This window comes from Aulostomus chinensis, chromosome 4 (assembly GCF_037954235.1).
Source record: "Aulostomus chinensis isolate RoL2024-O1b breed Wild chromosome 4, RoL_Achi_v1.0, whole genome shotgun sequence".
Classification (NCBI taxonomy): domain Eukaryota; kingdom Metazoa; phylum Chordata; class Actinopteri; order Syngnathiformes; family Aulostomidae; genus Aulostomus; species Aulostomus chinensis.
The window spans coordinates 2,802,125-2,821,980 of NC_141323.1; the positions used below are offsets into that span (position 1 = coordinate 2,802,125).

Genomic DNA, 19,856 nt, shown 5'->3' on the forward strand with positions numbered 1-19,856 from the left:
TAAGACTCCACCAGCTGCGTCGAGCTGGCCATATTTACGTTAACGTGGACAGAAAAACGAGACACTTTTCAAAATAAAACATTTCAAGCGCGGTTATTCAAATAACACTCCAGCAACAATTTTTTGTCACTATAATTATTGATTTCTATATTCATTTGAGGATTAAAAAAATTAATAAAATTGCTTTAAAATCCTGAGCGCTATTTTTGGATAATAAAAAGCAAGAATGAACACAGATTCATTTACAATTGAATTCATTTGTTTTATTCAATTCATGGATAAAAAGATTCAGCAGACAGTAATGCAGTGGTTAGCACTGTCCCCTCACAGTAAGAAGGTTCTGGGTTCGAGCCCCTGCTCCGCCACGGGATCTTTCTGTGTGGAGTCTGCATGTTCTCCCTGTGCCTGCGTGGGTTCCTTCCCGCTAATCCAGCTTCCTCCCACAGTTCAGCGACATGAAGGAGGGGAGGTCAATTCTATACTCTAGATTGGCCGTAGGCGTGGCTGCGAGAGCCAATGGTTGACTCTCTAAATGTGTTGGCCCTGCCATGGACCAATCGCTTCTCGATAAATTTAAGTGACTTCAAATAGTGGCTGGGGAAAAACTTTTTTTTTAAATGTTTTAGTGAGTTAAACATACTTAAATGTACGCCAAGTTCGAATTTTATTGACGCTTGAATTTATGTTTGTTTTTATTTTGAAATTAAAAACCGGAAACTCCTCTTCCACTGTCCACGACATGATTTAGCAATTGACGCAGCCTGACACCAGAGGCAGGCTCGACCGAGAGCATTTTTGCCAGCTGTGTTATCAGGTATTTTCGGAGAGCAAATCCCGTTCGTGTTTACATCCGGATTTGACAGCAAGTAAGTTCAATCAATTGAATTCGTTTCATTTTAGTTGTGACGCAGTTTGGCTCGGACGGGACCGGGTTTGTGTTGTGTGAATTCCTGATAACTTTACTGCTGTGAGTCGCTCGCTGGACCCCAGACGGGAAAAGTGAAACTATTCGTGTGTTTGTCAGCCTGTAAGGTTGGAAGTGGCTGTTAACCTGCTGGTATTACTGAAATATTGTTTAGGAGAAATAGAAATACACTGTCTTATTGCTGTTATGTGCTTTCTTAGAGGCCTACGGGATAATTTCTGCTATGTAATGTTGCTACAATTGAGTTACCTTGTGACCTGCTGATGAGTAATTCCGTTTACCCTGACTGTTGCAGGCTGAGCGTCTGAGTCACTTACCGACGTCAACACAATAAAAGCACAACACGCAATAATTTAGCTGTATATAGTGAATTTTACATATTTTGCTGCTTCAAACCTGGTTAATAACAGCATACCTCGGCATACAAAAGTGATATAGGTAGACGTGACTCACTTTTGACTGAAAACATGAAATCTCAATGTTCTTAATCTTAGCTTATGTTCAAATTAAACCTTTCTGTCTTTAGCATTTCATTTTGTCCTGCACATCTTTTAAGAGCTGAGAGGAAGTAGCTTTCTGCTACTCATGTGGTTTGCACATGTCATATCTGATACAAAATATTAGATTGTGGGTTTCCTTTCAACAGCGTCATGACTTCTGGAGGTTCAATGATGAACGGGGACATCTCACGCTCTCCCGGGCAGTCAGGCACCCTGGAGGAAACACTGGTGCAGATGAATATCCTGATCCAGGAGAACCGAGACTTGAAAGGTTTGTTGTTGCTGTGTTGTTTTTATTCAATGTGATAGATTTAAGCTCTTTGTAAAACTCCAGTCAGCCTGACTGTGTGGGGTCAAAGGTCAGTGGATAGCTTGTATCAGAGTGGGCGGTGGTTTTTCTGGGGGGGTCCGAAGCTGAACTGATGACCGTCCCGTGTGTCTCCCAGAGGCCCTACGTCAGACCAACCTGACCATGAAGGAGCGCTTCGAGGGTCTGGCTGCTTGGCGGGAAAAGCAGCGGGAGGAACGGGACTTCCTGGAGAACAGGCTTGAGGAGGCACGGGGTCGCATGGAGACGCTGACCATCCAAAACCAGGAGCTGAACAAGAAACTGGAGGAGACGGTGAAGGTGGGAGGCGCTCCAGGGGGCTTGCAGGTAATGGACTGAGGCTCTTACTAGCTAACATTAGACATCTGCCCTGGAAATTTTCATATAGAGAGATATGTGATGTCATCTCTGGGCATCCAATCAGGGTACAGAGCTGGATGCCCTGCGTGCCCATGTGGCTCGGCTGCAGGCGGAGAAGAACGACCTGGTGGCCATGAACTCTGAGCTGCAACTGAAGGCCGACCAGAACTCGAATGACGACTCCTTCATCGAGATCATCAAGGTGTCGGTGAGGTTATGTTCATTATTCCTCAAGATACCAGTTATTACACACGTGATGTCGTAGTGGCGCAGCCACAGAGATTATCAGCTATAGGTCTTTTTTCACTCACTGTCGCTACTCGTGTAGCATCGCAGCTAACGCACAGAGCTAGTGACTAGCTGGTGAACATGGTGGAGCAGAGAGAGAAGAGAGCAGGACAGTGAATTTTTGCACCACTGCTTCACTTCCCTGTCACTCCTGAGTACCGACAGAGTCAGCCACGTATATTTAGCTTCAAGCTAAATATGTGCTAGTATCACTTTGAGAACCTCTGGAAGAATAAAACTTATAAAAACCTTCTTCTTGTCTAACACAACAAAAGATTATGATTAACAAATTGTTTCATTTCAAACTTTCTGCATCAGATCCAAATCTATTCAGAAATCAGGTATTTTCGGTGTTGTTTGTTTGTCGTCTTGTGGAAAGACGCGACTGAGCGTCAGTTCATTCTTTTCCCATTTCAACCCTATGATGTTGTTAACTTTGGCATTATTCTGACAAATGTATTGCGAGTAAATTGCAGTAAAATCTGCGTCAAATCACTTTTCACATCAGTTCCATCATTTTTCAATGACATCGTTACAGCCCCAGACACAACAACCTGTATTTTTCTGACGGGACGTCCCCTGGTAAAGTGTAACTGTCTGGTTATTTTTGTCACGGTGGGTGATGCTAAGAAACTGTGATCTAAATTAAGTGAAACCGAGCAAACCACTCTGTCACCACATCAGTGACACGCCGGATTATACAGCTGTGAATGAATTTAACCGATTGATGTCTTCTCAGGATGGAGTCATTGACGGTGCGAGGGATGTGTGCGGTGTTGAGCGCAGCAGATGTCCCGATGTGAGCATGACAGCTTCCCGGCAGGACAATGAGGGGATGACGGTCAGCCAGCTGCTCCAGTCTCTGAGGAATGAGACCCAGCGGGCCGAACGGCTGCAGGCTGAGCTGCAGGCTTCCTTTGACAGGTAGAGTGGAAAATCCAGGGAAGCTTTTAGCGGTATTTCAAATCTCTCATGCAGTTTTAATTTGAAACATTATGTAACAGGATCAAAGAGCTGGAGGAGAGGAGGAGTAATATATCGGCATCAACGCAGACGACTTCAGAGCCCAGAGAGGATTCTGGGAAAGAAAAGGTACTTGTGTCGGTAATTAACCCAGAGGTTGAACAGTTGAGGAGGTTTATCATCATATCGGGTGTAAATAGAGCTTCACTGGACAGACGAGGAGACAAACTTGATGCTTTCTCAGCTTCAGGAGTTGTCAGTTTTTCCTCAGTAGAAACTGAAGTCCACTGTTTGACACTGAAGCAGTTACCACCACCTACTGTTCTGGATGAAGATGTAGTTTAGAGAATAAATGGATTCTTCCTTGTCAGTCAACTATTAAATGACCTAATTGAGTTAAAACTATAGCTCAACTGCAGCAATGCATGTAAAACTCATTGTTTCAATGATGTGGCTCACTTGTGTTCCTCTTCGTAATGCTTGTGTGAATGTTTCAGGCAGCATCTGAAGTTGAGAATCTGAAGTGTCAGATGCGGACGCTGTTCAAGGAGCTGCAGCAGGCCCAGAGCAAGCTGGACGAAGCAGAAGGCATGAAGAAGAACCTGCAGGACAGGTCACACACAGATCCACAGGACAGCACTAAAACTGAGGCTCTCTTTTCCAATGCTTCATACTGCTCTGTTGTTCCTTGCGTGTGTGTGTAGATGTCGGGTGGTGGAGAACGACGTGGTGACTCTGAAGGCTCAGCTGGTGGAGAAGCAGGCCGTCCAGACTGAGAACGACCGGCTGAAGCTGCAGCTGGACAGCATGCAGGCACAGAGCCTGATAGAGCAGAAGAAAGCCGGGGAGGAGAGGTCAGTTACACACACACACACACACACACACACACACACACACACACACACACACACACACACACGTAGGATCTTACACTGCATCCACTCCCCACCTCTTCTCTCCATCCCAGGAGCAACCTGGCCCAGCTGAAGGATGCCTACACCAAGCTTTTTGAGGACTACAATGAGCTGAAGGAGGAGGGCAAGAAGAAAGAGGTAACTTGGTACTTGAAGAGTTTACTCTTGAGACATGGACACGTTTAATTGTTGTCCTCTGGTGCTGCTGTCTCAGCTGGTGAAGAGGGAGGTGTTGGAGGAGCTACAGAGCCAGTTGAACACAGCAGAGAAAGCTCTGGCCGCTAAACAGGAGCAGATCGATAGCTTGAAGCAGGAGATGTTCCAGAAGGAGAAGGAGCTAGAGACCATCTCAGTCTTCCAGGCCCAGGTTAGAGACTTTGCACTACACTAAGACCCAGCTAGGGATACCAGAGATGTTTTTGTTTGTCATGTGATTTGCTGTTGTCTGTCAGGCAGAGGTCTACTCCTCAGATTTCTACGCAGAGCGAGCAGCAAGGGAGAAGCTCCATGAGGAGAGGGAGCGTCTGGCTGCTCAGCTGGAGTATGTAAAGAAACAGAACACGCAGCTGCAGGAGGAGGTGGAGTCACTGGGCCGGTATGCAACCATATGCACAACTGTCATTATTGTTCGTCTTTTTTTTTAAACAATCTAAATTTGTAGAAAGTAAACAGATAGGTTAAAAAGCTTAAAGGAGTGAAGGAAACAGTCAATATTAAAAAAAAAAAAAAAAAGATAACTGAACTTACAGCCAGCATAAGTACCAGTACCACAGACGACAAAGTTCAAGCGATACATCACCCAAGAAGTATATTTTGGCCTGTGCCACAAAGGGAAGAGCCTGCCAAGATAAGATGAGATAAGATAAGATATTCCTCTATCAGTCCCACGATGGGGAAATTCACAATGTTGCAGCAGCAAAGCGGATTATTAACAATATAGATATCAACAATGTAAGTACAAAGTAAGATGCAAGAATTAGACCAAAAAAACCCGTCCTCCTCCTCCTCCGCTTATCTGGTGGGTCCGGGTCGTGGGGGCAGCCCTGACTGTCCTCTCCCCAGCCACTTCCACCAGCTCTTCCGGGGGAATCCCGAGGCGTTCCCAGGCCAGCTGAGAGACATAATCCCTCCAGCGTGCCCTGGGTCGGCCTCAAGTCCTCCTCCCGGTTGGGCATTGAGGACGCTCCTGGAACACCTCCCTCGGGAGGTGTTCCAGGAGGCATCCTCATCAGATACCCGAACCACCTAAACTGACTCCCCTCGACATGGAGGAGCAGCGGCTCCACTCTGAGCCCCTCCTGAATGACTGAGCTTCTCACCCTATCTCTAAGGGAGAGCCCAGCCACCCTGCAGAGGAAACTCATTTCGGCCGCTTGTATTCGTGATCTCGTTCTTTCGGTCATTACCCAAAGCTCATGACCATTGGTGAGGGTTGGAACGTAGATTGACCGGTAAATCGAGAGCCTCGCCTTCCGGCTAAGCTCCCTCTTCACCACAACAGACTGGTTTAGTGCCCGCATCATTGCGGTTACCGCCCCAGTCCGCCTGTCAATCACCCTTAATGGATAAGCGGTATCGAAAATGGATGGATGGATTATTATCAGTCATATTTGTATAATAAATTGCAACAAACATTGTTGGGTGATAGTGACAGGTACTAAAGAATAGTTTGAGATTACAACTGTTTTAATGAAATACTTAAGTTGTCTGTCTACTTTATTGCTTTACATCACATCCTGAAAGTTTGGTAGTAGTTGAACATTGCCGCCTCCTAGTGGCCACCTCATAAAGCTTGATTCTCTGGACTCTTCCTCCTCAGGCGGTCACTGAATGAGATGCAGCGGAGGCATGTGTCACTGGTAGGAAACCCTCACGGAGGCGGACCGTCTCTCGTTGGACGAGGTAGGGTTTAGTCTCCCCTGAATGGAGCTTGTAAGGGTGTGTACATAAATAAAGTTCTGGTTCCAGCAGGTTTTAGATGACGATATTTGTTTTTACCTCACAGGTACTGACTGGCAGAATCAAGGGAACATCCCTGAACACGCCTGTCCAAAGTGTAATGAGATCCTCCCAGACCTGGACTCCCTGCAGATCCACATCATGGACTGCATCAACTAGACCCTTGCCATTCTTAGTGTTTATAAGTATCGGCTGCGTTCGCACTTTAATCTGAGTCTTCCTCTACTTTCATCTCCTCTGTCATCCCCGTCAGGACACCCCACATGTGGAAAGAATCTTGTCCATCCTCATGTTTGGTTCCTTGTAACTTTTGAAGTTGATTTAATAGATTTAGAGATTTTTTTTTTTATGCCATCTGGAATATTGTACAGTTTATGGCACTGATGACTAAAAATAGCTGGAGATTAGATTCTTGAGGGCATAAACTAAATCTGGAATAATTAAGCAGCACTGCTAATAAATAAGCTTTAATAAGATTTAGTAGTCGGTCCGATGATCTAATCAGCAAAAGTGAAGTCTTACCAGCAGCATTAGTAAGTCATACGTACATATTTCTTTTGAGGTTACCCAATAAAAACCAAATGATTTTATTCTTTAATTTCCTTTAAATGGACATGGTTGTGGGTGGAAGCATGCATCATAAAAACAATTTAATACAAATATCTAGATTTTATTATTCCTGTTAATCCACTTTCACCATAAATTATCCTGTGTTTAAGTGCTGAGAGGTTCCGTTTATATGCTGTAATTAATATAAAAATGCTGTAATTCTGTGAAAAGAATAAACATATTAAGTAAATGTCTGCTTTTTACTCATATTTTGACATCACAAAAGCTAGGAAATCTTTTTTTCCAATTATTTTGGACAAAACGTTAAAAATAGAGCCAATAATTTGTGATAATGAAATCCACATACCTTTATGAAGTATCCTGTTGTACGATGTAGTATTTGTACAATTTTTGGGGATTGAACCAGCAGCCTTTTGATTTGTAATCGGAACTTTTTATTTTCTAGTTCGTGAGAGAGGCCCAAAGCAAATTAAAAGGAGGGAAGAAGAAGACTGCAAGCAAAACAAAACCATAAATTTATAGTAATTTTTTTTTCAAATTTGTTTAATACTATGTAACAAAAACATTTGCATTCGGGCCTTTGAAACTAGTTTCTTGGAGCTTCACTGTAGCCGATACATTTTTTTTTCTCCTGGTAAGGGTAGAAAACAAACACTGCAGCATTCCTCGAAACCTAATGTAACAACAAAAAAAACCTTCAAAAAAATATGCATTTTTCCCGCAACATTAAACAGATCTGCCCATATCAAGAATACTCCAGAATTTGAATGCAGCAACTAAATGCACAACTTTAATATGGCTGCTGAATGTTTTTCAACCCATAAATGAATAACTTCATAACAGCCCTGACAATGCTGCAGTTTTACGGTGTATTCACATTTAGTCCTTAAGAAGAGAATCAAACTCAGTCCTCTTGCAAGAAAAAGCACTCATTGTCACATTTTCAGTTCATTTGGAAGAAGTTTTAGTTCTGCTTTTAGTCCACGTAAGCTCTGATGGGGCTTCAGTCCTCTTTCTGCTCACACTATCTTGAACTTGGACCTCGACTGCTTTGGATTATGGGTAATTTTCAAATGGAACAAAGGAGGGATGTTTTTTTTTTGAGTGTTCACATTTGCACAAAAACCTCATGGGTCTGAGTTCCCATTGAAGGCTGAAAGGGACCAAAAGAGCATGTTGATACCAGGGACAGGTACCCCACTCAGTACTGACCAATTACGAATTCAAGTCAATAAAGTTGGAGAAACTTGCTGTAGTCAACATTGAGTAAACTATAAATCATACCAATTAATTTCTATGATTTTTCCCTAACTTTGAGGTAAATTTCCAAGACCAAATATTCTCTTAAAATATATATTCACTCTTGAAAAACATTAATACCTCCTCAGTACCTCAGAGCAAGTCTGGGTGAGAGAGTAAAGCAGAGAGCGGGAGAGGCCGTGTGACTTCACCCCAAGTGAGCCGAAAGAGTAATTTTTTTCTTCGATGATATACAGTAGTTGGCAAAGTGCTCGCAAGTGTGGTTACACTTTTTAAAATGTGATTGCTTTCACGACACAGTATTTCTGCTTGTGTTCTCTCACAAACTTCTTGGCAAAAGTAATTAATACAAAGCACTTATTACCACTGCTTCTAGAACGTTAGAGGCACACCCGAAAGTTGAGAAGTCATTTGTGAATCTTCAAAGGCATTGTTGTTGTAAAGAAAGTTACCCAACCACAGTCAGTGCTAACAGAACACGCACAGGACCACAGACTTAGATGCCATATTTGTTTACCATGTCTTCATACAAAGAAGGCCTGGGTGTGACACGAAAAGCAGAACCCCCAGCAAAAAGATGCCAGCATTTCCTTCACTCCTGCAGAGTCCAGTATGCATGGTCATGGGTGTCCACTCTCGCCATCTTCGCTGGCGGCGGTGTGTCAGCTACTCCCTCTTTACGCTTCAGCATCTGAGTGTGTGTTGACATTGCTGGCTTCTGTAAGTCACTCCTAAACTTGTCATGGAGAGCCTTGATCCCAGCCTTCAGTTCAGCCAGTCTGACTGCATCGACACACTTGCTGCTGGACTTCCTGATGGCGTTGAGCTCCTTGTGTAGCTCTGCTCTCTCTCTCTGAGCCGCCTCCTCCACACAGCCTGTAACCTGTGCGTGACGAACCAAGAATACCATTACAATTAAGACGGTAACCTTGTACATACAAATGTGTTTTCATGCTCACTTCTTGTGTTTCAATTGTGTGTTCGCAGATGCTGTGTGGTTCGTCCAGCTGCAGGTGTGGCAGAGGCGATGAATAAGTGATGTCATCATTCGCTCCCTGATCACTAATTGAATGGATCTGTGCTTCTGTGCTAAATAAACCCAAGTCCAAATTGGGAGTTCGCCGTTTCACTTTGGACTTGTAGATGTGATTAGCGATGTCCTTGAGCGTTGGATAATAACCCCGGTCCTCCTCATCAGGAGCAACAATGTCCGACATCCTTGTCTGAACGTTGTGCTTGAGGATGGCCTGCACGTCTCTGACGGTGGTGATGCCCTCGGCTACCAGCTGGTCTATCCACTGGATGATCTGTGGATGGACAGAGTGTGCTTCGTCTGTCCTGCCTGATGGAGTGTGTTCGGTGTGCGCTCTCTGTAGAGGAAAGCTGATGTAAAATCTACTCTCTATCACCACTTCCTTTCCAGCCTCTAAATCCCGCAGAAGCCTCTCTTTAGCTTTCGTTTGCCAAATTGTGACACTCTTCTTAGCTGTCACGACATACTCAGGTAGCCTACATATGTGCCACACTGAGATTTTGGCTTGACAACCTTTTTTTCTCGTTACACCGGTGGAAAGTCTCTGTTTGGACGTCTTCAGTTCTGTGTAATTGTGATTTATTTTCTCCTCATAAAAAGTTTCTATGTCACTCTTTTTTCTGTGCTCCCTCTTAGGTCCGTACTGACATTCCAGTGTCTTCATGCCACCGTAGGTAAAGGGGACTCCATCATCACTGATCCGTGGACAGGTGGACCTGCAGAAGACGAACGAGCGAGTGCAGAATTTCTTGTTAGGGCATTTAAGGGGATCAAACTGTAAGGAAGAGGAGCGGCGAGTGCAGAATGTTGTTTTGGTAGCTCTTCTGTAGAGCTCCAGGACGCTGTCAACGCTTGTCTCGTCCGTAACAAAGCCGTGAATGTAGTCTCCATCTTTGCTGTAGTCTTGGAGAAAATCTTCCCATTTGACAATAGTAAGAACAGGATCATTATCTCCACCTTCCATCCTGGAAAGACATACACAACAATTTCACTTTTCCAGGATCTTTGAATTTACAAGCTCCTACAGTAAATACTGATGCCTCTTATTCACAGTTGCTTTACAGCATAAAAACATATACAATAACATACTTGTACAAAATATTTGACCAATTCACTCGGGAATAATTCATGTTTACATTCCATTGTGAAACCGTCAAACATTGTCGTTATCCGTTAAGTTTAAGGTGAGTATGATATGAGATGAGGGGAAAATTAATAGTGTCCTCTCAGAACATATTGTGAAAATGCACTGAAACAACTCGGCCAAATGAGAAACAACTCACCCCAAATAACCCCAAATCTTGCGGCTTTAAGGGATCCAGAGTATTCGTTTATCCACTTGTTAATAGTAGAAAATGTATTTAAACAAATTCTTCATGTAGCAAACAATGTACATGGTACCACGCTTCAGATTTCCTGTTGCGTTTTAGTTGCAGTTACCTCACTTTTGCCTGCCAGGCACGCCATGTCTGGAAACTGATACCGCAAACTCGAATACAGAAGGTTAGCCATTTTCAAAATAAGGTTTTCATCCTTCACGGAATACATTATGATAGCTTCTGAAAAACCGTGGCAAGAATTTGTCTTTAAAGGTTATCCTTCTTGTCCTTCCTTGGAGTTTCATATTCCTGAGATCTAGATGCAGGGCACATTTTTGTACACCACGCCCTTAATCTTACGGAAACGTCCTTCTGTTTTCTGAGTATTATGTGAACAAATATTTTACGAAAAAATATCATTACCCTTTTTTATCCATATAAATATGTTTACAATAATTATAAGTCCTATTTGAGATCATTTTGACGATTAAATTTCGTCTAAATTGCTAGTATAGAGCATAGAGGACTAATATTCAATCAGGCAAATCATTGAACACCTATAAGCAACCGTGACAACAGAACGGGGTCCTTAGTTTAGCGCCAGTTTAGATTTTCTCCCTCGCTCTGTTGGGAAAGATGTTGATGACTGCAATACGTCTTTTTGTGTAAAACATAACGGAATTACTTGTGCACCTCAATAACTTGTAAAACAGCGTTGTATCACCGTGCTGGGCCTGCTTTTATCACATTCACAGTTGTAGCTTCGGAATTCGTGGTAAGCACTTAAAATAACTCAAACAGCATTTTGGAAGAGACGCAGTTACAGTATTCGTACTACTCTCTGTTGAATTAGCTAAATGTCGGAACAGCAACTCAGATCTTAATATTCAATATGATATTTAACCAACAAAATGCTGAGATACAATTTTGATGAAGAATCGACATATCTGTAAGGATTCTGTTTTTTCCTCTCAATAAGTTCACTTCAATCTGTGTTCGAGTATGTGTTGCCAAGAGTAAGTGACTATCACTGTCTTCTGTAGGTTGGCATCTGAAATCAAGCTCACGACCCTATCTCTAGACAGTCATGGACAGTAAGTGAGGCAGTTTTACTTTTTACATTCCACATGTGATGGGTTGAGAAGACAATGTAGGTTAAGACATAAATGGCCTCTTCTCTGTCCAGGTGAGGATGACTTGGACATTTTGACAGCACTGCTGAATGAGAGTGAGGGCGTTGGGGACGATCAAGGGGGGCAGCAACAGCAGGAGGATGACTTGAATGGGCTGTTTGACAACGATGAAGAGGAAGAGTACAAGGAGCACATCGAGGAGGACGGAGCAGATGTGGAAGAACAAGACGAGCTGTCTGCTCTCTTCGGAGATGTAGATGACATTGAAAATGAGGAGAGGGTTGACAAAGGAAAACAAAATGGAGGAGAAGCCTGTGAGGGTCTAAACAGGCCCCAGGGAGAATTACAAGGTGTGTCTCAACTGTGATCAAGTTCTGGTTCAGTGTTGCTTGGTGGGTTTGTCCCAGAATCACATTATCTTTCTTCCTCAGAGGAGTTGAGGCGAATGCAGGTGAAGATGCAGCAGTTGCAGCAGCAACTGGAGGAGAGCCAGAAGGCTTCCTCTTCATCAACGAAGAGTCCAGGGAGACCAGCCAGCCCTAAAGTAACACCTCGCCGACAACCCACCTCCAAGGTGACCCAGGCTAAACCAGCCGCTGCAACACAGAAAACCAAAAATCAAGCAGGTAGCACAACCAGAGATGTACATTTTTTTTCCCCCTGACATTCTATTGTACAAATACAACAATGAAATATGCCCTTCTTCCTTTGATCTTACATGAGTAGCGTCCTCACCTACATCCAGACATGGAGGCCTAAAGCTGCAAGAGTCCTCTGACTTCCTCTCCCAGCTGAACAACGCTGACTCCTTCAAACGCAAACCCAGGGTGGCTCATCAGCCTAAACCCAGCACTTCGCCAGGTTAGCACCTCTTCCATTACCAATGGGGACTTCATTTGATGACGACATTAAAACAGTTCATGTTGATTTTTTTTCATCACTGTTTAGAAGCCAGAGGACCACTGGTGGAGATGAAGATTGGCAGCTCCTTCCAGTCAGTGGAAAGCAGCGGCAAGGATGCCATTCCTCTTCGCTCACCTCCAGCTTCCCAGAGCCGACCTGGTCCGGCTGCATCCGCTGGGCAGCCCAAACCTTCCTCTCTTCCTCCTCTTCCTAAAGATGTGGCTGTGGAGAAATACTCTGGATTGCGGCTCAGGTGAGGATTCAAGTGTTTTCTGGATTCCCTTTCCTGGCTTTTCTTTAAAGGGCATCCAATTGAATATGAGCTCTTTCCCACTGTAGAAAACCACGTGTTTCCTCCAGTGAGATGGACCGCAAGATGGCTGACCGTCGACTGATCCGTCTGTCGCAGGTCCCAGAGCGCATGAAACGTGAGAATTTGGAGGAGAGTGACTGGGTGACCTTTGCGGTGCTGGTCAACAAAGCTACACCACAAAGCAACAGCACAGTGAGTGCGCACAAATTCAGCTGCTAAAGATACATTTTAACACCACACACATAAGTTGAAAACTGAAGTACTTCCCCATTGCAGGGCAAAACCTTCAGCATCTGGAAACTGAACGACCTCCACAACCTGGAAGTATTCGTGTCTCTCTTGCTGTTTGGGGATGTCCATAAAGAGCACTGGAAGACGGAGCTGGGTACTGTCATCGGCCTCCTCAACCCGAACCCCATGAAACAGAAAGACGGATACGACGGGGTGAGCCGGCTGTCCTAAACGTCATAGTTGTTTATTCCCACTGAAGAGGCTAAAGCTGTTAGCTCTCCTGCTCCTATGTTGTACAAAGTCGTCCAGTTATACCGTCAGGCAAAGTATCTCAAACTACTTTTTGTGGCTCAGGTAAGCTTCTTCTTCTGAGACCTGCAGAACCATGTAATGTTTCAGAAGGTGGAGAACAGAGCAGTCTTTTCTAACACTGCTATTGTACAGATGACTTGGAGGTACTCATCAAAAGACACACAGCTCAATTTCCTTCATTTGTTACACAAAAAAAAACAAACCTGTTAGCTGTTATTTCTTGTAACCCTTAAGATATGTGATATATGGGCTTTTCCAAAAGTTTGTGGGAAAAACACATTACTTTTCCATGTGTTTTCAGTCTGAAAAAATGTGAATATCATATTGTTATTATAGGGATAATATTGACATTGGTAAACAGTGGCTATCAGCTAAATGTTTTGTAAAATATTGGCCAAAATTTCGACATTGAAAACTTTTGACCCTTTTTAAAATTGGTAAAATGAACAGCTCAAATTGCAGGTAATCTGCAATCAGATGGGGTTGCTTACATACTGGCTGCTTACTGCAGCCGAATAAACTGCCATTAAAAAGTTAGACTGAAAGACGACGTCGCTTTATCAGATGTGTACAAGCTTCTAGTGCAGCATTCTGAACATCCATCCATCCGTTTTCTATACCACGTATCCATTAAGGGTCGTGGGGTTCACCCTGGACAGGTCACCAGTCCATCCCAGGGCCATCAGGCGCAATTAGGGGTTCAGTATCTTGCTCAAGGATACTTCAACATGGTCACCGGGTGGAGGGAGGGTCGAAGCAGCGACCCTTCGGTTGCTAGATGGCCGCTGTACCTCTGAGCCAGCTTCCTGAGCGTCTGTTCTTTTACTGCCTCTCATTTTGCAAATCATGAAATGACATCCGAGAGAGGAAGAATCATCTGCAAGTTTGCTGTAAACAGAAATTAAATTGCGGGAAAACTAATTTGATTAACGGTGATCAGGCAAAGTCTGTTAAAAACACAGCAGTTTTGAACAGACGCTCAAATCACTGCAGTACTACTTTGATATTAAATGACTGCAGTGATTATAGTTTATGAACCCGGGGACGATTCCTCCTAACTGGGAAATGGAACTGCTTTTACGAGTGGTAAAACAATGAATCCGTTTTAAGACTTTTATTTTCATCATCGACTGGTCTGGCAACGGAAGCGTCTGCTAATTAAAGCCAAAAACAGCCGGTAAGGTTGCTGGTGTCAGCGTGGCGCGGCCAACTCAGATGTTAAGAGGGGAATGTGGTGAGGAAAACCAAATAAAGCTCTTGGTAGCAGCAGACCACGTACACACAGACGCTCACACACCTACACTGACTGTTCATCGAGAGCAGTTTGGGCTCAAAGAACGTACTTTCAGGAAAATTGTTATTCATCTCCAGTCTGGAGTCGAACTGTGCAGAAATGTTTTCGGAACCCTATATTTCTACTAATCTGTGGAACCATTCCGCGTCGCGGTCAAATCAACCAATGGGTGTCTGCGGTCAAAAGCTGCCATCAAATTCAGGCTTTTTTCTTTTCTTTTTCTTTTTTTTAAGTTGAAACCACCTGGTTGTTTCTTTCGTAGACTCTCATTAGGGAACTTTTACAGCTTCACCAATCTGCTCTGCTATTTACACTTTTCTTCCTTTTGTTGTCCTTCTTTTTCCGTTGAAATCTTAACCGGAAAGCTTCATTTAAGCCTTTCAAACAGTCACGTCACAATACCCTCATTTTTTTTCTTAAATCTTAAAGAATAATAGTGATTGTCATTGTTGATTTTTTTTTTCGAATTTGAATTTTCCCTAGAAGTTATCAAATGTCAGAAAAATGCCAACATGCCAAATACTTTGTATATGTGTTCAATTACTATGCCCTGAAAACTGGAAAAAAGAAAATTCCCCCTTTCATAAGATAAAATTTTGCTCAAAAAAAGACTAAAATTGTGATTCAGTGCTTTCAGAAAAATAGAAGGAATAAAAATGAATGTATCATATTTGTGAAATTATTCAAAATGACTCCCATCTTTAAAAATAAGACAAACGAACACAAAGAGACGAAGTGTTACATAAAAAAAAAATGCAAATTTTTTTATGAATTGTGTTTTCATTATCACTTGTGTGTTTGCTGTCAATACTGTACACATGCAGGTCAGCCTGACGGTGGATCATCCTCAGAAGGTGTTGATGATGGGCGAAGCTCAAGACTACGGCACTTGTAAAGGCATGAAGAAGAACGGAGACCCCTGCTCTCAGATCGTGAACATGGTGGGTTCATCTCCTCGTTGCTATTCCTTTTCTTTACATCAAGTCTCCCATCAGCGGCGAGCGTGATCTCGTGTGTTTGTGTCACCAGTACGATTGCCAGTTCTGCCAGTACCACGTCAAGGCCCAGTACAAGACGATGAGCTCGAAGAGGGCGGAGTTACAGTCCACATACTCTGGGAAAGCTCCCAACAAGGTGAAGGGGAAGGGCGGAACCCTGAGGGAGCGGCTCTGTCAGGATGGCTTCTACTACGGCGGCGTGTCCTCCCCCGCCTGTGCAGCATCACTGTGAGTAATGTCGAGCGTAGCGTCGCATGTGCAGTGTTCATGGCCACGTGATGTTCCGTGTTGCATGTCATCGTGAACCACTGCCATCTCAGTTTTGTACCTTTCAGTGCACCATTGCAGAAAACAGCAGTGATGGTACTACGATGTTCGGCACAGGCTAGCTGCTAATATGTCAGGGTTACTAACTGCAGACTGCAGGGGTGGACAAAACGGATGTAGCAGCATCGCAGGTCAAATAAAAATGGAGGCGCTCATACTGTTGGTGTCCAAGCATCTGCAGCTCTACAACACAGTCCTACATTTCAATAGAAGGCAATGTCCAGAGATTTTAAAGCAGTATATATGTTGTAGTGAGATAAAACAATGTGGTGGACTTGTGGGCGGGCTCTCCAACTCTATGACGTGCACCGAGGCACCTCCTCCATTATCGCCACCTTGACACTTCCAATAACAAGTCTGTATTTTGCAGAACGGCCTCCAAACCGAATAAACCTGCTCAGAGAACTCTGGACAAGCTGTTTGTGAAAGGCTCAGCTCAGCACGTCAGTCAGGCCAAGAGGCTGGGTAAGGACCGGCTCCCTGTTGTTCAACACGCATGTTCTACCTTTTGATATAGTACATTTTTTTAATATAGCAGGAGACGCAAGTCCTCCGACTGTGACATCTTAAGGATTTATGCTGTAACAACATTTACCCTCTGTCTCTCCACCTGATTTTGGCTTCTCATTCGTCCTGGGAGCTCAGCCCACGTGCATTTACACCCAATTGAATAGAATAATTTGCTTTTCTCTCTCTCGCTTTTATTTTTTAGTTTGAATATGCCAGACTTTTCACTTCATTTTATTGTGTTTTGTTGTTTTGTTTTTTTTTGTAGCTATGCAGTCTGGTGAGGTTTCAGGTTGCTCTGATGAATTCAAGAGCTTGATGTTGGTGCCGACAGCTGGAGCTCTGCAACTCAAGAGGCACCTGGGGCAGGGCCGCTCATCAGGTAGAGCCATGAGTTGCAGCGCAAGAGGATTTCTTGAAAGGCAGCACTGGTTACCAGATGTCTTCCCTTCGTCCCCGCAGATGCTGCTGGCGCTCCCGTTCAGTCCGTCACAGCCTCTGACCTACTGAAGCAGCAGAAACGGATGCAGCGGGAGTTTCTCGAGAACCGCCGGCGTAGAGCAGAGGAGAGGGTGTTGCTAAACACATCAGGTGCCAAACCTTCCCCCAGCCGTGGGGCTCTTATGTCCCCAAAAGCTGCTCCTGAGGTCCCCAAGGCCACCCGAAGCCCCGCGACCCCCAGCAACCCCACCCTGGGTAGAGGCTTCTCTGAGGGTGAAGACATCCTTTTTTTTGACAACAGCCCGCCTCCAGCACCTGCTCCTAGCCTATCAGCCGGCAAACTGGCTGCTCTGAAAAAGTTAAGGACAAAAGGGGCGGGGCTTGAGAAAGAAGACCCCAACGCTGTGAAGAGGAAGAGGACTGACAGCAGTGAGATCAACGCCCGGGTAGAGAGGAGTCTCACCTTACCTGATGGTACACACACACACATACACGCTTCATCTTCATGTTATTTTGGTTTCTTTGTCTGTCTTACATTGATTTTTGCTGCATTTATTATATTTTATTATGAAATAAATTTGTCCTGATCCCTGTGCAGATGAATCATCCAGTAAAGAGGACATGGAGCCGGCCCAGAAGAGGAAGCGAGATCAGCTTAGCTACATCCAGTCGGAGGAGTTTCAGAAGATCCTCAATGCAAAATCTCGCCATGGACTTGTACTTCAAGCGGTATGACAGACGCTTAACACACACACACACACACACATACTTGTTTTCTACGGATCAGTTCCTAGCAAAGAGTGTGAGTTAAAAAAAATGTACTTGCTAAATGTTTCCCAGGCCGAGTACCAGCTACAAGAGCGCTACTTTGATGCTCTGGTGAAGAAGGAGCAGATGGAGGAGAAGATGAAAGGCATCAGAGAGATGAAATGCCGTGCCGTAACCTGTAAGAAGGTACACCTAAAATAACTAGTGAAGGATTTATGTCTCTGCCTCTGCATAAATGAGATGATTAGTTGTAAAAGAAAGCTGTTCTTTCTTAGTGTAACTACACCTACTTCAAGCCGGCGGATCGCTGCGTGGAGGAGAATCATGGTTTGCGATGGCACGACGCCGTAAAGCGATTCTTCAAATGTCCCTGTGGACAGCGAGCTGTTGCTCTGGACAGACTGCCTCACAAACACTGCAGGTAAGGCAGTGATTGTTCGATTCTCTGCAGGAGAACCAGTAACAGTCGTGTACGTGTGTGACGCGAACAAATCCATCAGATGAATTTTCTTATCTGATCTTCTACCTTTCCAGTAACTGCGGCCTGTTTAAATGGGAGCGTGACGGCATGATGAAGGTAAAATACGGTTTCCTTCTCATTCAGCTTTGTGGAAGAAAACAAGGGATAACCTTTTCTCTCTCTCTCTCTCTTTCTCTCTCTGTCTGTCCCCCCCCCCCCCCCGTTGTATTTATCACAGGAGAAAACTGGACCAAAGATTGGCGGCGAACTCCTCCTGCCTCGTGGAGAGGAGCACGGCCAGTTCCTGAACAGCAATAAGTAGAGACATCATCACACTGCCATCACTGCCGCTGGTCATGGCAACAATGATTCATATAGAATTTTTATTGGTAATTTAAGTGTTTTAATGTCCTTTTTAGATGAGTTTTAATTATTTTTTAAAATGTTGTGTAATTGATTATGAGGGCCTGAGCATCTGATTTTATTCGATGCTGCAAATAAGCTAATTAAAGTAGTAATATGCAACATTTCACGTGAAAGATGTTTCTGTTTTACCCGGCAGTGTCAACCATCGTAGCAGAAAGCTGAGATCATGTCACTGCAGCTCTGGAAGGGTCTTTCCATAATATCCGTTGTCCAGGTTCAAGAAACTATCTCCAGGGGAATGTATATCCCAAGTGGAAATTTATAGAAGCACATGCCACTTTTTTTGGGAAATACTCTCACTTTACCATCCTCCCCAAAGTCAGGCAAGAAGTTAGACATCTCCTCTCTTCTGAGTGTGAATTTGAGACCTGCTGACTGCTAGTAAGCTTAGCACAATGAATGATGGTGGTTAGTGTTTGGCAAAATTGCTGATTTTTTGACAGAGGTATGCCCGCACTTCCCGTTCGCTATCTTTCATTGTGCTAAGCTAAGAAGCAGTTGGCTGGTCTGTGGGTCCCTACTGCAGCACAGAGGAGAGAAGAGTGTCTGTCTCGTCTGACTGAGGAGGAGGGCAAATGAATGTATTTCCTGTGGGAGGAAAAATTAAGAAAGGATGTGTTCAAGCACACACACAAAAAACCCACTTACCGGTAATAGTCGTAATATATCATAAATTTTCACCTGAGAATGAATAAACCCTAACCCTTCTCGATTAAACAATTTATCTTAAATGTCTTCTTTGACGCTCAGAGTAGTCAAACTGTCATCTTCGATGGAACAAACATACCTCCATCACTCATGGAGAAAGGAGGTGTGGATTTTTTTGGGACCTAGATGATGTGTTCGTCTGGTTAACTTGGTAGTACAGTGCACTCTGATGTCATTGCACATGAAATATCAGAAAGCTGTTTTCCCTTTGCATTGGAACTTTTTTCCAGTCATCAAAAAGAAATTAAATCAAAGTTTAGCTGTCATGTAGAGAGAAATGCATCAAAGAAAAGATTCCATTCTACACCCAATGCTTGCGAAACTTTTTTTTTACAGCTGTATATGAGAAAACAGGATCCATTTCTGTATGGAAGCTAGAGATATTAAGGGACAGGTTGTTCTTCTGTTTAAAAGTATTTCTTTATTTTACCTTCTTAGTGTATTACTGTCAGCATATATGACCCCTTCGAATATTTCATAAACTGTTTTGTATTTCTCTAAGGGTAGGAAATTTGATTGACTGAACCAGTCCCTGGTATTAGGACAAATCCTCTTTAAATTCTCCATGTGTTTTTCTTGCGGCGGGGTGGCCGCTGCTCAAGAGCCGGAGCCAAAG

The 19,856-nt window shown here is 43.8% G+C and overlaps 3 protein-coding genes across 5 annotated transcripts; 2 read left to right on the forward strand and 1 right to left on the reverse strand.

Moving 5' to 3' along the window:
- The first annotated feature begins 735 nt into the window (after positions 1–735).
- On the forward strand, positions 736–7,028 carry optn (optineurin). Its single transcript, XM_086201051.1, has 13 exons — positions 736–866; positions 1,572–1,696; positions 1,872–2,080; positions 2,178–2,321; positions 3,141–3,325; positions 3,406–3,493; positions 3,862–3,977; positions 4,069–4,218; positions 4,332–4,416; positions 4,493–4,645; positions 4,731–4,873; positions 6,098–6,180; positions 6,284–7,028. The coding sequence occupies exons 2-13, from the start codon at positions 1,576–1,578 to the stop codon at positions 6,394–6,396; spliced, it is 1,590 nt and encodes a 529-aa protein (XP_086057177.1). The 5' UTR covers positions 736–866; positions 1,572–1,575; the 3' UTR covers positions 6,397–7,028.
- On the reverse strand, positions 6,861–10,751 carry LOC147262308 (calcium-responsive transcription factor-like). Of its 2 annotated transcripts, none has more exons than XM_086201053.1 (3): positions 10,541–10,751; positions 9,027–10,065; positions 6,861–8,950 (listed from the first exon to the last, which is right to left on the reverse strand). In XM_086201053.1, the coding sequence occupies exons 2-3, from the start codon at positions 10,062–10,064 to the stop codon at positions 8,660–8,662; spliced, it is 1,329 nt and encodes a 442-aa protein (XP_086057179.1). In that variant the 5' UTR covers position 10,065; positions 10,541–10,751; the 3' UTR covers positions 6,861–8,659. The 2 variants fall into 2 exon arrangements, with proteins under 2 accessions (XP_086057179.1, XP_086057178.1); XM_086201052.1 differs by having other exon boundaries at positions 6,862–8,950; positions 10,384–10,751.
- A 283-nt stretch (positions 10,752–11,034) lies between these two features.
- Positions 11,035–18,815, forward strand: mcm10 (minichromosome maintenance 10 replication initiation factor). 2 transcript variants are annotated; one of them, XM_086201049.1, is made up of 18 exons: positions 11,035–11,194; positions 11,463–11,513; positions 11,606–11,902; positions 11,984–12,178; positions 12,279–12,413; positions 12,501–12,708; positions 12,795–12,960; positions 13,045–13,212; positions 15,430–15,546; positions 15,635–15,831; positions 16,301–16,395; positions 16,706–16,819; positions 16,900–17,352; positions 17,477–17,607; positions 17,719–17,832; positions 17,922–18,067; positions 18,181–18,223; positions 18,345–18,812. In XM_086201049.1, the coding sequence occupies exons 2-18, from the start codon at positions 11,507–11,509 to the stop codon at positions 18,426–18,428; spliced, it is 2,670 nt and encodes an 889-aa protein (XP_086057175.1). In that variant the 5' UTR covers positions 11,035–11,194; positions 11,463–11,506; the 3' UTR covers positions 18,429–18,812. The 2 variants fall into 2 exon arrangements, with proteins under 2 accessions (XP_086057175.1, XP_086057176.1); XM_086201050.1 differs by lacking the exon at positions 11,035–11,194 and adding an exon at positions 11,255–11,368 and having other exon boundaries at positions 18,345–18,815.
- The last annotated feature ends 1,041 nt before the right edge of the window (positions 18,816–19,856 follow it).

Bases quoted from the DNA above. Each gene is read 5' to 3' on its own strand.
- LOC147262308 (XM_086201053.1), bottom strand. From the start codon at position 10,064: ATGGAAGGTGGAGATAATGATCCTGTTCTTACTATTGTCAAATGGGAA. The intron at 8,951-9,026 runs GTGAGCATGAAA...CGTCACGCACAG, and splicing joins ACACAATTGAAACACAAGAA to GTTACAGGCTGTGTGGAGGA.
- mcm10 (XM_086201049.1), top strand. The intron at 15,832-16,300 runs GTGAGTAATGTC...TGTATTTTGCAG, and splicing joins CCCGCCTGTGCAGCATCACT to AACGGCCTCCAAACCGAATA. The intron at 18,068-18,180 runs GTAAGGCAGTGA...CTACCTTTCCAG, and splicing joins CTGCCTCACAAACACTGCAG to TAACTGCGGCCTGTTTAAAT.
- optn (XM_086201051.1), top strand. From the start codon at position 1,576: ATGACTTCTGGAGGTTCAATGATGAACGGGGACATCTCACGCTCTCCC. The intron at 3,494-3,861 runs GTACTTGTGTCG...TGAATGTTTCAG, and splicing joins AGGATTCTGGGAAAGAAAAG to GCAGCATCTGAAGTTGAGAA. The intron at 4,219-4,331 runs GTCAGTTACACA...TCTCCATCCCAG, and splicing joins AAGAAAGCCGGGGAGGAGAG to GAGCAACCTGGCCCAGCTGA.